This window comes from Sorex araneus, chromosome 5 (assembly GCF_027595985.1).
Source record: "Sorex araneus isolate mSorAra2 chromosome 5, mSorAra2.pri, whole genome shotgun sequence".
NCBI classification, from domain to species: Eukaryota; Metazoa; Chordata; class Mammalia; order Eulipotyphla; family Soricidae; genus Sorex; species Sorex araneus.
This window is the reverse complement of record NC_073306.1, coordinates 597,742-610,098: the sequence shown is the minus strand read 5'-3', so window position 1 is coordinate 610,098 and position 12,357 is coordinate 597,742. Positions and strand designations below refer to the sequence as shown.

The following is a 12,357-nucleotide window of genomic DNA, read 5'->3' as shown; positions in this document are numbered from 1 at the left end:
AGCCCCACCTGCACATAACCCCCACCTGCACACACACCCGCACACCCCACACCTGCACACACACCCGTGCACCCACACACCTGTACCTTCACACATACAACCCCATCTGACCCACACACCTGCACACACATACACAGCTCCACCTGCACACACACCCGCACACCCCACACCTGCACACACACATCCGTGCATTCACACACCTGTACCTTCACACATACAACCCCACCTGACCCACACACCAGCACACACACACATATGCACATGCACACCTGCACACACATACCTGTGCCTGCACATGCAGCAGCAGACGCCCCACCTGGGCTCACAATGTGCATATGGAAACACGCATGTGTACACCTGCCCCTACATGCACTTCTGCATGGCATAGGCCAGACGCCATGTCTGTGAGCAGCTCCCCATGGGGGTCCCTGTGGGGGCAGTGATGGGAAGGGGGAACTGCAGGAACGGGGCTGGAAGCTGGGCCTGGGAAGGTCACAGCTGGTTCACTTACCAGAAGGGGACTGAGGCTGGGGAGACGGAGGGAAGCATGTCCCAGCCGAGTCTGCCAGCCCGGGCCCATCACTGGAGGCCCCAAGAGCCGGGGGTGCCGCCGTGGACGCCCCACCAGAGGCCTAGGTCCCACACCGGGTGGGGCCTGGTGGCACGGCTATGCGGCGGCTGACCCGAGACGCTGACCTTGGCCTGCAGGGGCAGTGGCCGAGCACAGGGGCACTGAGGATATGGGCGATGCTCCCGCCTTCGAGGCTCCCCAGGCCCCTCTGAATGCCTGGCCATCTCCCGCCAGCCCCCCGCCCGCCCACACCCTCAGCTCAGCACGCAGACATGCCCAACCGGATCTCCAGGGGTGATTAACCTTAGCGGCCACCTGGGGAGCCGGGTCCAAGGGCTGGGGGTGGAGGCCCAGGAGGCCGCGGGGAGGGGCCTGCTCTGGGGAGCAGTGCTCTGAGTGAGGAGCTGAGTCAGTGGCGGCCAGACCGGTGCAGCTGCTTCTCACTCCCATCCCACGGCGCGTCTGTCCAGCTCCCGATGACTCCACAGAGGGAAATCCTGAACCTCAGGTCAGAACGGTAAAGGGAGGTGGCACCGTTGGCAGAGAAAGGCGTGGGAGGCCGCGGCTCCAGTGGTAGAGGCCCCGAGGCTGCGGCTCTGATAGCAGAGGCCCCGAGGCTGTGGCTCAGATGGCAGAGGCTCCAGGCTGCGGCTCTGATGGCAGAGGCTCCAGGCTGCGGCTCCGATGGCAGAGGCTCTGAGGAGGTTCCAATGGCAGAGGCTCCAAAGCTGTGGCTCTGAGGAGGTTCCAATGGTTGAGGCTCCAAGGTTGCAGCTCAGATGGCAGAGGCTCTGAGGCTGCAGTTCCAATGGCAGAGGCTCAAAAGCTGTGGCTCTGAGGAGGTTCCAATGGTTGAGGCTCCAAGGTTGAGGCTCAGATGGCAGAGGCTCCAGGAATGGAGGTTCTGACAGTCATGGCTCCGAGACTGTCTCCAGGGAGGGGCCTAGGGGGTCATCAGACTGGCCTGCACAAGCTCCCTGCTGGCCACTCTCTGCACAAATTGGGAACTTGCAATTCACTGGGCTGTGCCCCCTCTGTGGTGGGACCTGTCTCCTCCCCCTTTGTCCCCACCTCCATGGGTCCCAGGTGCCTGCACCTCCAGACACGCCCTGGTCCTCTGGGCCCTGTGCAGGGGGCCGCGGGGTGGCCCTTCAGGCAGCATCTGATGAGAACCTGCTCTTCCAGCCTGTCCCCACTTGGCGCTTCCGGCACCCAGCCTTGCACCCTGCAGGCATTGCCAGAGCAACCCTATGACTGGGCCTGGGAATCACAGCCGCCTCTTCCATCTGGGAAGAGGAAGCGATGGCCGCAGCCTGGGGCCTCTGCCATCAGAACCTCCTTGGAGCTGGACACGACCCTGGACACCCCAGGACTGAGTGAACAGGAAGCTCTGTGAGGGAAGCCCAGGCTTGGGGAGCTGGCAGCGGAGGCACTGGGAAGCTGGTGCTGAACCAACACGTCACCCCCCCACCCCCCGTCAGTCTCTCTGGATTCACCTGGAACACAGCTGGGGGCTGGGGGGAGGGTGTCCTCTGCCCCTGCACCCACCCCCAGATGCTTCTGGCTGCTAGGTATGGCTCCCGCCTGGCTCTCTGCTACAGTGGGACCTCTACCCACTTGGCAAGCTCATGAGAGTGGGCAGGACAGGGCAGTGGCTGGGCAGGCAGGCTTGCTCCAATGTGCCACGCACTTGGAAAATGGGGTCAGCACACTGAAAATGATGGGCGGGAACCTGGGGACCTGGGAAACAACTAGCCCAGAGCCCGAGGCTGTCCGACCTAATGGGCAGCAAGGAGCAGCTGGCCACGTCTATGTCCCTGCTCGGTGGGGGCAGAGCAGTCACGACAGGCTACCCGGGAGGCAAACCAAGCTGGGACGCAGTGAGTGGCCCTCAACTGGACAGGGAAGAAGACGAAGCAGACTGGAGAGATGACTTCCGGGAGTCCACAGCACCTGTGTGCGCCTGCCCACGGGGCCACACCTGCCTGTTCCGGCCAGCCTACAAACCGTCTTTGTCTGCATCTGTTTACGAGTCCACTCTCTCCTGCCATGTGGCTGAAGCAGGGCTCAGCTCCCCCTACCCACGTAGGTACCTGGGCACTATCAGGTTCTGACAAGGAAGAGGGTGCAGAGGCCGCCCACATCGCCGGGGGAGCAGCTTAGGGCCCAGAGGGCCCACAGTGAGGGGAGTGTCCTTGGCCTGCTGACAAGGTCAGTAAGGTGGTCCTCACAGATCTTCCCTGAGGGTCTCGACCCCAGATTCCAGCCTTGTGGTTAGAAATCAAACACTATGCTTAGGCCCAGGGCCCAGGCCCCGCCTCTCCTCTCCCCCCTGAGCCCTGAGAGCTGCTTCAGCCAGAAGTGGGCCGGGAAGGGAGTTCAGGGCTGAAGGGGCTCAGATTTGACTGCTGGAACCGCGGGGACCCAGCATGGGCCCATGCACCCAGCTGGCCACTGGGAATGGCCCGGACCTTGCAGAACCTAATAAGGGTGTTATGCAATGATGTTGGACCTGACTACACAGGTCCCATGACATGATACACATGTGTATGTGCAGAATACACATACATAATACAATACACCACCACATAGCTGCGCACACACACATACAGGTGTACACATGAAACATTCTCATAGACAAAACAACATAGTCATCACACACACTCACACATATACACAGAACATACTCCCATATACATACACCACACAGCCACTGCACATGCACACCTACGCACACAAACACATGTACACATGGAATACACCCCAATAATCACAAACCACAGAACACACACACATACATGGACACATGAAACACTCCCACATACATACACCACACAGCCACATTTGCACATCTGCACACACACATGGACACACAAACACACCATAGTCACACACATCCACCAGAGAGGCACACGTACATTCTCATGCTGCAAACTCTATGCTACACACACGGCACGTAGGCACGGCCTGCTGTGTGTGGGTGGGAGGGTCCAGTATGCCCCAGACACGAACACCTTGCCAGGCTGGTGTGCAGCTTGTCTGAACACACCACACTGGCTGAAGCCAGCTGAGCTGTGGCACGGCCGTGGTGCCTGCTGGTTCCCTCCTAGCTGGGTGCAGATGCAGGGGTGCTGGCTTTCTTGAGGGCGCGTGTGTCCCGTCTCGCGTGCACGTGTGCATGCCGTATCCGCAGAGTCTGGGCGAGCAGGGCAGCGCTGATGCTTGCAGACAGAACCTAGCTCCGTCCAAGGTCCTGGTGGCAGCCGCCCGGGGCCTTGAACTCCCTTTTCCTGGTCCTCGCTGTCTGCCGGCCCCTGTTCCTGTCCCTTCAGGTCTCGGTTTGTTCGCACCTGCTGGGGTCCTGCCTGGGTTCTCTGCTCGCCATGGCTCCTGATGGGGCGCCCACGCACGGACATCTCCCACGCGGCAGGTGACCTCTGCTCCGGCTGCCGAGTCCTCCAGGTGTGTGAGCTCCTGACGGGGCCTAGCTGCCACCGCTGTTCTCAGTCCCCTGCACCAGGGTAGGTCGCCAAGACACCTGTGCAGGCCTGTTTCCTTCCTTGCACCCAGGTCTCTGCTCCACCTCGAGTCTCCATTTGTGGGAGCGTAAAAGTGGGACCCAGGGTCATTCTTGGGTCTGAGGTCCCAAGCCTAGCTGAGCCCCGCTGAGATGACCTTCCTCACTCCACCGTGCAGCTGTGGCTCCTCTGGCACAGATCAAACATTGATGCTTGTGTGGGTTAGTTTCTGGGCTCTGGGTCTTGTCCAACCTCTGCTACGTCTATCTTTTTTTTTTTTTTTTTTTTGCTTTCTGGGTCACACTTGGCGATGCACAGGGGTTACTCCTGGCTCTGCACTCAGGAATCACTCCTGGTGGTGCTCAGGGGACCATATGGGATGCTGGGATTTGAACCTGGGTTGGCTGCGTGCAAGGCAGACGCCCTACCCGCTGTGCTATCGCTCCAGCCCCTGCTACGTCTATCCTTTAGTTTACTACCAAACCACCTTGATTACTGTTGCTCTATAATAATGACTTGAGAGTAATGGGAAGTCTCCATTTTTCCTTTTTCTAGTTTAGCTATTCAGGCTTAAAAAATGGTTTCCATATAATCCTTACTATTTTTTGTTCCATTCTCTCAAAAACAGTTTTGGATAGCCGGGGAGAAACTTGCCATGCATGCAGCTAATTTGCCCCTCGGTGGTTCCCAGCACCATCAGGAATGACCTCTGAGGACTTCTGGGTATGGCTCAAAAGCCAGAAGGAAAAGATCATTACAATTTTTATAAGAATTGCATTGACCCTATATACTGCTGTTGGTAAAATTGGTATTTTGACTAGTATCTTCCCCTTCCACATACATGAAATGTACTTTTATCTGCATGCTTGGTTAAGTCTTTTATTTTATTTACTGATTTCGTTTGGGGGCCACACCTGGTGGTGCTTAGGGCTTACTCCTGGCTCTGCACTCAGGATTCACTCCAGGCAGTGCTCAGGGGTCCATATGGATACCAGGGGTCAAACCCAGGTTGGCTGCGTGCAAGGTACATGCCCTCCACACAGCGCTGGGTGAGTTTTGTTTAGGACAACGAAAGGGGTGGAACCCAAGTGCAGGCAGGCTTTCCTTTTCCTCGGGCGCTGCTGCTGCGGGAGGGGGGGGGGAGGGCTGAAGGAACCTGTGGGTCCTTGCCCGCGGTCTCCAGTGAGATTTTTCTCTTCTTGGAGCTGTTCTTGTGGGGGGGGGGCAGGGAGGGGACTGGGCCTTCTCTGGGTGGTGCCTCAGCTTTACTTTGGGTTTGGGATCATACCCGGCCAGTGCTCAGGGGTCCCTCCTGGCAGGGTCAGCACATAAGGCCAGGGCGTTCCCCACTGAGCGTGATCACGGCCCCTGCTGTCTCGGACAGTCCCGAGTTTCATCACAGAAGCTCAGCCGTGTGCAAGTCCTGCCACTGGACTCTCTCTGGCCCCAAGATTTGACTTTTTTGGGTATGATTATAAATGAGATTGTTTTCTTAATTTCATTCCCTTATAACCTGTTTTTTGCTTATAGGAATGCAGTATTTGGGGGGAGGAGTGTGTTGATTTTATAACCTGCCACTCTGAGGTACACATTTTGTGTGTTTAGTGTTTTCTAGACATATCATCTCTACGGATAACGCCACCTCCTTCTAATCTAGATTCCCCATATTTTTGGGCACATCACAGGTTGGTAAACAATAGCATGCCTTCCCTTCTGCAGGGAGTCTGTCCCCAGGGCAGGTCTGTGACCCCAGGAGGAGACATCTGGGTCCAGGGGCCAGGGAGCCACAGCCCGCAGCTGGCATGCGAGCAGGAAGGAGGGAGAGCAAACCTCCCAGAGTGCCTGGGGGGGGCCTGCAGGACCCCACAATCTACCCTGTGTCCAGTCCCAGGGTGCACTCATGGCCCTAAGGTGGGAGACACTGGCCTTGCTCACCTCCCAGAGGCTCCAAGACAGACTGAGGGACCTGGAGTATGGCTGGCAGCCGTGTCTGGCCCGCCCCTCCCCGGCAGCCCCTGAGCAAGGAGGAAGCAGGTGACAAGACCCAGCGTCACTTCCAGTGACCACCCAAGAGCTGTGAGCCTGTGGCCACCCTCCAAGCTGGCCATACGTTGAGGGGGGACTACAGCTAAGGGTTAGCAAGAGTTGGGGGGAGCACCCGAGGAGAAGCCTCGGCAGCGTGGCAGCTGGAGAGGCTGTGCTGGGGTTGGCCGGCACTTGTCAGGACAAAGACGCCTTCAGGCCACAGCCGTGCCAGGCACCGAGTTGGCTGAGGCCCCAGGCCAGCCCTGCCCCCAGGCCAGTGTGCTCCTGTGTGACCCTGTGGGGCCAGTTCTGTCTGGCGGTCACTCTTCCTTCTGCGGGTCACTGCTGGCCACACCCCTAAGCAGGAAGCAGTGAGCTGCCACCAACGGGTGGGTGCAGGAGCCACCAGCTCCTTGCACAGTGACTCTGGCCAGTGCCAGGGATGGAGCCCGAGTTGGTCACGTGCAAGGCTGGCGCTGCCCCACTACCCTCTGCCCTGCCCCAGGAAAGCAAGTGTCTAGAAGCCCTCAGAGTTCCCGATGGCCAAGTATAGGACATTCCGGGCTACTAGGGCCTTGGGGATGGAGGGGAGGGACTCCGTGGGGTCCCTTCGCTAAAGAACCCCAGGTCTTCTGAGTGCCGGCATGAGGATTGTAGAGGCCACCGTCTGGCTACCCTGTGCTCCACGGGGTCCTCTGTAGCCCTGAACACACCTGACCCTACCAGTGAGGTCACTGACCCATTTGGAGCTGCCTGGAAGCGGCGGGTTCGAGGAAGCCCAAGGGGCTGGGTGGTTAGCACTGGGCACACGCTGGGCTTGTGGCACCTGCCTGACCAGTGACTGGGCCCCAGAGACGCAGCCAAGGTGCCCTTCAGAGGGGACGGGAGAGTATGTGCATCTGCCGGACAGTGTCGAGGCCGAGGGTGGCCACCCGCAGCACCCAAGTGCGGTCCCAAGAGAGCAGGGGGACGCCGTGCAGAGGCTGTGCCCAGGGAGTTCTAAGAACTGGCAGAGCAGAGTGGGGCAGGCGCCCGAGGGAGAGGGCTCTGCTGAGTCGCAGGCAGAGGCACACATGTGGCACATGAGCACAGGCACAGCACACGCATGGTACATGAGCAGACACAGCACACACATGGTATATGAGCTGACATGGCACACACAGTGCCTCAGCACAGACACAGCACATATGTGGTACATGAACACAGAACCGCACACTTGTCTATCACGCAGAGCACACTAGTCTAACACGTAGAGTCTAACGGCCCAAGCATGAACCTTCATATCCATTCTGGCCTCTGCTGATGGTCACAAAACCCAGTTTGGTGGGGATGCTGACCGGGGCCTCACGGGGGGGGGGGGGGAAACACGTGGAAAATCTGTTCCATTTCAATTTTGCTGTGACCCTAAAACTGCTCTAAAAATAGCCTGAGTGGGGACAGGGGAGGCAAAGACTGCACCCATGACCCAGGTTCGACCCCCAGAACCTTATGAGGTTACCCCCCTCCACCAGTGTGGCCCCCAAAAGAGTCTAGTAATAAGAGAATGAGGACAGATGGTAGTGTGAGGTCAAGGGTCTGCCCTGCACGTGTGAACCCTGTGGCCACGATGGAGGCGAGCACAAAGGCCGGCAGACAAGTCCTGGCCCACGACGGGTTGACTCGATTTACCCCACGGACCACACCCCCAGGCACCTCTGCTACCAGGCCCAGAGAAACAAACATGGACCCAAGTCCCAGTCTGCGTGCAGCCCGGAGAAGCGTCCACACGGTGCAGCAGACCCCGGGGAGTCACCCTCTCCGAAGCTGAGGGAAAGGCTTTCCAATGCGAAGAGCCCGTCGGCCAGCTCTGTCACAGGAGAGAGGAGGGAACTTCCATTCGAGAATAAGAGGGAGAAACTGAGTCACGCCCTGACGCTCTCCAGCGGTGAGTCTAGTCAGCAGTGCCTCTCGTGTGCCACGACACTGGCAGGGTTTAAAGTGATCCCGAGCCCAACCGAAGGGACAGGACAGCGGGGAGGACACTTGCCTTGAATGTGGACAGCCTGGGTTCGATCCCCGGCACCCAGATGGGCCCCCCGAGTCAGGCGGGAGGGATCCCTGAGCGCAGAGCCAGTCAGCCCTGAGAGCAAGTGTCAGCCGAATACCAGAGAAAGAAACAAACGGTCCTTGACTATGGCTCCTAGTTTCTCCACAATCATATCTTAGAGACAGGTTAGCGAAAAGTGTCATGCTTACTCACACAGACACTCGTGTGGATGGAGGCACACAGGTGTACATATGAGCTCACAGGCAATAGCTACAAGGCACGTATACCCACACACGTGTGCTCACAGTGGACACACAGCCACACATGCATTCACACGTGTGCGCCCACACATGTACATGCTGTCACACAGACATAAATGCTCATGCAGGAGACATGGATGTTCTCCTACACATAGCCACTTGGACAGCACACACGTGTGTGCAGCCCCCACTATTCTTACAAAGATGAAGGTGAAGCAAAGGTGGGGGACAGGAGAGGGGTCAGAAGGGGAGGGGCAGCAGGGGAAAGGGGCCAGGAGGGGGAGGGACAGAGGAGGGGGAGGGAGGGGCTCAGGAAGGGGTGGGGCAGGTCCCCAGCTCTTTCTGAGCAGGACAAAGAGGCTGAGTCAGCTGGAGGCAGCTCAGCCCTGTCCCTGCTCTGGCACCAGGAGGATGAGGGTCGGGCACAGGCACTGGCACCCTGAAGTCACAGCGCAGTCCAGGTGTGCAGCATGGAGGAGGCAGACAGAGAGGGTGGACCTGTCTGAGTCCCACCCCAGCCCCTCAGGAGTCATGAGCCCACCCTGCTGGCCTGGATGGTCGGCCAAACTCAGGGAGGAAGGACAGATGGCCACTCGCCTGGAAGGAGGGAGCCACGTGTGGAGACGAGCGTGTCCCAGCTCTGCAGTCTGGGGGCGGGCGACAGGAGCAGGGATGCAGGGGGGAAACTCGCCTGGACCCTGGGGCTTAGGGAGATGCCCCGAGCAGAAGCTGGGCTTGGGCAGGGGCTGGGGCACTGGGCAGCCACTCAGCCAGGATGGCGACCGCCCACAAGGTGCTGGCGCGGTGGTCACCACCAACTGCAGGGCTGGGACAGGCACGGGAGCCTGTTGTCTGAGGCAGTGACCAGCCAGGGGCCGGGCTAGAAGGAGGGTGTGGAACTGACCAGAACCAGAAACCGCAACAGCAAACAGGAGCAGATGTCATGGCACCCCCAGGCTGGGCAAACCCCAACAGGGACAGGCCGCCCCGGGACCATCACCCCGCAGCCAAGCCTTACACAGTCAGGACATAGGGAGATGCGTGTCCAGACGCCCTGCAGTGTCCCTGGGCTGGGGGGTGCAGGCCGGGTCGTGGTCCCAAGGCCGGTTTCCTGTCAAACCCCAATGCATCAGGTCAGCTCTCAACACCCGGGCCCAGACGTGGGGACAGGGACAGGGCACGAGAGCCCGGCGCCAGGGCGTGGGCAAGGAGGCAGCAGCTCGGTGAGCCGAGCAGCGTCTCCCAGACAGACAGCAGGGCAGGGCAGGGCTGCAGGGACGCTGGGGGCGGGGGGCCCACGCGCCCCCACAGGCCTGAAAGCACAGGCAAGGCCAGATGCTATGCTCAGCAGAAACTCACACGCACACACGTGCTTCCAGAGCACACACATGTACACACGCGCTCACGTGCACTCACACAGCCGCACCGTCTCGTCGGAACACGGGAGAAACTTCTCCAGTCATGCTAGCACCACACGCACACCCTCAGGGCGCCTCAAGCCCACCTCTGACCAGCGGCTAGGCCAGGCCCCAAGAGCCTGGGAAACCAAGAGACGGATCGAAACCTCCCGGGCAGACGAGGAAGGGGATGAGCGCCCAGGAGGCTCCCGTCTCGCCAAACTCACAGCAGACCCCCAACACCCAGACAGAAATAGGTCAGGTCAAAAGGGAGCGCAGCCCCCCGCCCCCCCAGTTCTCCGAAAGGCCGTGAGGGGGCAGCGTGGCACCTGCACCCGGAAGTGCTGGGGGCGGCCCAGGAAGCTGGCACAGGGCGGCAAAGCCAGGTGCCCTGCCCAGCCCCCTGAGGACCCCCTGTTCCCTCCCAAGGGATGCCCCACTCTGGGGACAGGCGGTGCGACAAGCAGGAGCCGGGACACCAGACCCCCTGTCCCTGCCGGCACCCAGAGGCTGCAGGGGTGCCTGGTCACCCCCTCCAGCCCATGGGGCTGTCACCGATGGGCAGGTGCCCAGACCAGACCCGTCCCCACGTGGAGGAGGCAGGACCCGCCTGGCAGCCTTGGCGCAGCACTGCTGGGTGTTCTGGGGGGACAGGCGCCCCCCTGCCTGCCCCCTGCTCACAGCCCATCACATCCACCCAGCAAGGGAGGCCAAGGTGGCTCCGTCCCCTGCAGGGCACCGCCAGGGAGGCCGCGTGAGGCATGGGGAAGTATGACACAGCGGATTCCTGCAAGCGGCAGGCAGCACCCCACACGTGCCAGCCCTGCACCCGCAGCAGCCCCCGCCCCAGTGGTCCCGGCGGGGGGCGGGGGCGCTGTCCCGCTGCTGTCCATGTTGTCATTTCACAGAAAACAACCTGCAAAATGGACGTCAGGGAAGTGCCCCTTCCCACAGCTCTCGGGACCGCGCAGCCCCACACATCCGGGTCTACCTCTGAGCACCTCTGAAGGCCTCGCGCACCACAGCCCTGAGCATCACTGCTGGCTGCGGGCCTGAAAAGCACTGGGCTGAGCTGACCCCCACCTGCAGCTCAGGGGACTGAGCACAGGATGGGGGGAGGGAGAGGGAGAGGGGGAGAGACGAGAGAGAACCCCGAGAGGAGGGAGGGGAAGGAGAGGAGGTAGGGGAGGGAGAGAAGGGAGGGGAGGAGGGAGGGGAGCTGTGGGCTGCATGAAGGCACCTCCCAGGCAGGCAGACCCCCTTCCCCAACCCTGCACCCACACCCAGCGCAGCCTGTGCTCACCCGCTTTCTCCTGCCTCTCTGCGGGCGGCTCTACGAGGTGGGCACGCTCGCGGGCATCTTCCCCGTCTTCACCGCTGCTGGGCCACAATGGGGGCCCCACGAGGAGGAGGAGGAGGAGGAGGAGGAGGAGGAGGAGGAGGAGGAGGTATTTACAGGAAGGCTGGCCGCCCTGTCCTCCGCCACTCGAGCCCCTGCCTCCTCATGTCCCCAGGCCCGGGTGGTACCCGGCTCCCCAGGGAAGCGGAGCCAGCGCCGCCGAGCACCAGCTAAAACACGGCCTGGATGCTGGGAGTGACGTCACGGCAACAAGCGCCGCCTCCGGCCGCCTCCAGCCGCACACAGGGGAGGCCGGGCTGGGGCTGGGGCTGGAGGGGAGGAGGGGGTGGCCAGGTGGGGGTCTGACCTCACGCACCCTGGCCCAGTCAGGCTGGCACGGTCAGCAGGGGCGCTGGGCTCAAGGCACAGCTGGCAGAGAGGACAGCGGGGACGGACACCTCAGCTGCCCCAGCCCCCGGCTCCCAGCTCCCAGTCCCACGCTCTCAGCCCTCTGCACCCAGAGTTCCCAGCCAGCCCCACGACCAAGCTGAGGTGAGGGGATTCCAGGAGGTGGTCCCCAAGCCAGAGCGAGGCCCTGATATAGCCACGGCAGGCGTGTGGTGTGGACACAGCAGTGCAGACCTGAGGATACAGACAGGGCAGTGCAGACGGTGGCTGTGGCAGTGTGGACACAGCAGTGCAGCCAGCGCGTCACGATGTGGTGTGGAAAGTGGCATGGAAGTGCAGGTGCAGGGCTGGGCACTGAGGCTTCCTGGTGCCATCCACTCTGCCAGCCTTTCTGTAAGGTCTGGGGAGTGAGCCAGGCTGGGTCCTGTGTCCCCCATGTTCCTGTCACAGCCTCAGCCCAGCTGGTCCCCAGCCAGGCAGGCTGCCCATTTCAGGTAGAAAACGAGTTTTTCCAGTTTGTTGGGAGCACAAGTAATTTGCATAAAGCAGGATGAATCTGGATTTTCACTAAGACAATAGGCACAGGGGACCGATACCAGATACCAGGATCAGGAAAGGGATCCCCAGTAACGCTGGGCTCAGGGCTCCCCCAGTCTGCTTTCTCTCTGCAGTGAGCCTGAAGCCCCTGAGGACTAAGCTCACCCTGGGGGAGTGAGCGCCCCTGGCCCCGGGGGAGTGAGCTTCCCTTGGGGGTGTAAGTATACCTGGGAGAGAGGGATGTGAGCACAGCTGGGGAGGGGGCCTCCATCAGCC

The 12,357-nt window shown here is 60.8% G+C and overlaps 1 protein-coding gene across 1 annotated transcript in view; it reads right to left on the bottom strand.

The window, feature by feature from the left end:
• The window catches only part of LOC101557147 (protein kinase C zeta type), a 30,228-nt gene that overhangs the window by 17,241 nt on the left and 630 nt on the right, over window positions 1-12,357 (bottom strand). The window contains exon 2 of the mRNA XM_055138224.1: window positions 11,101-11,291. Coding sequence (XP_054994199.1) covers window positions 11,101-11,291 — 191 coding nt within the window. The remainder of the gene's footprint in view (window positions 1-11,100; window positions 11,292-12,357) is intronic.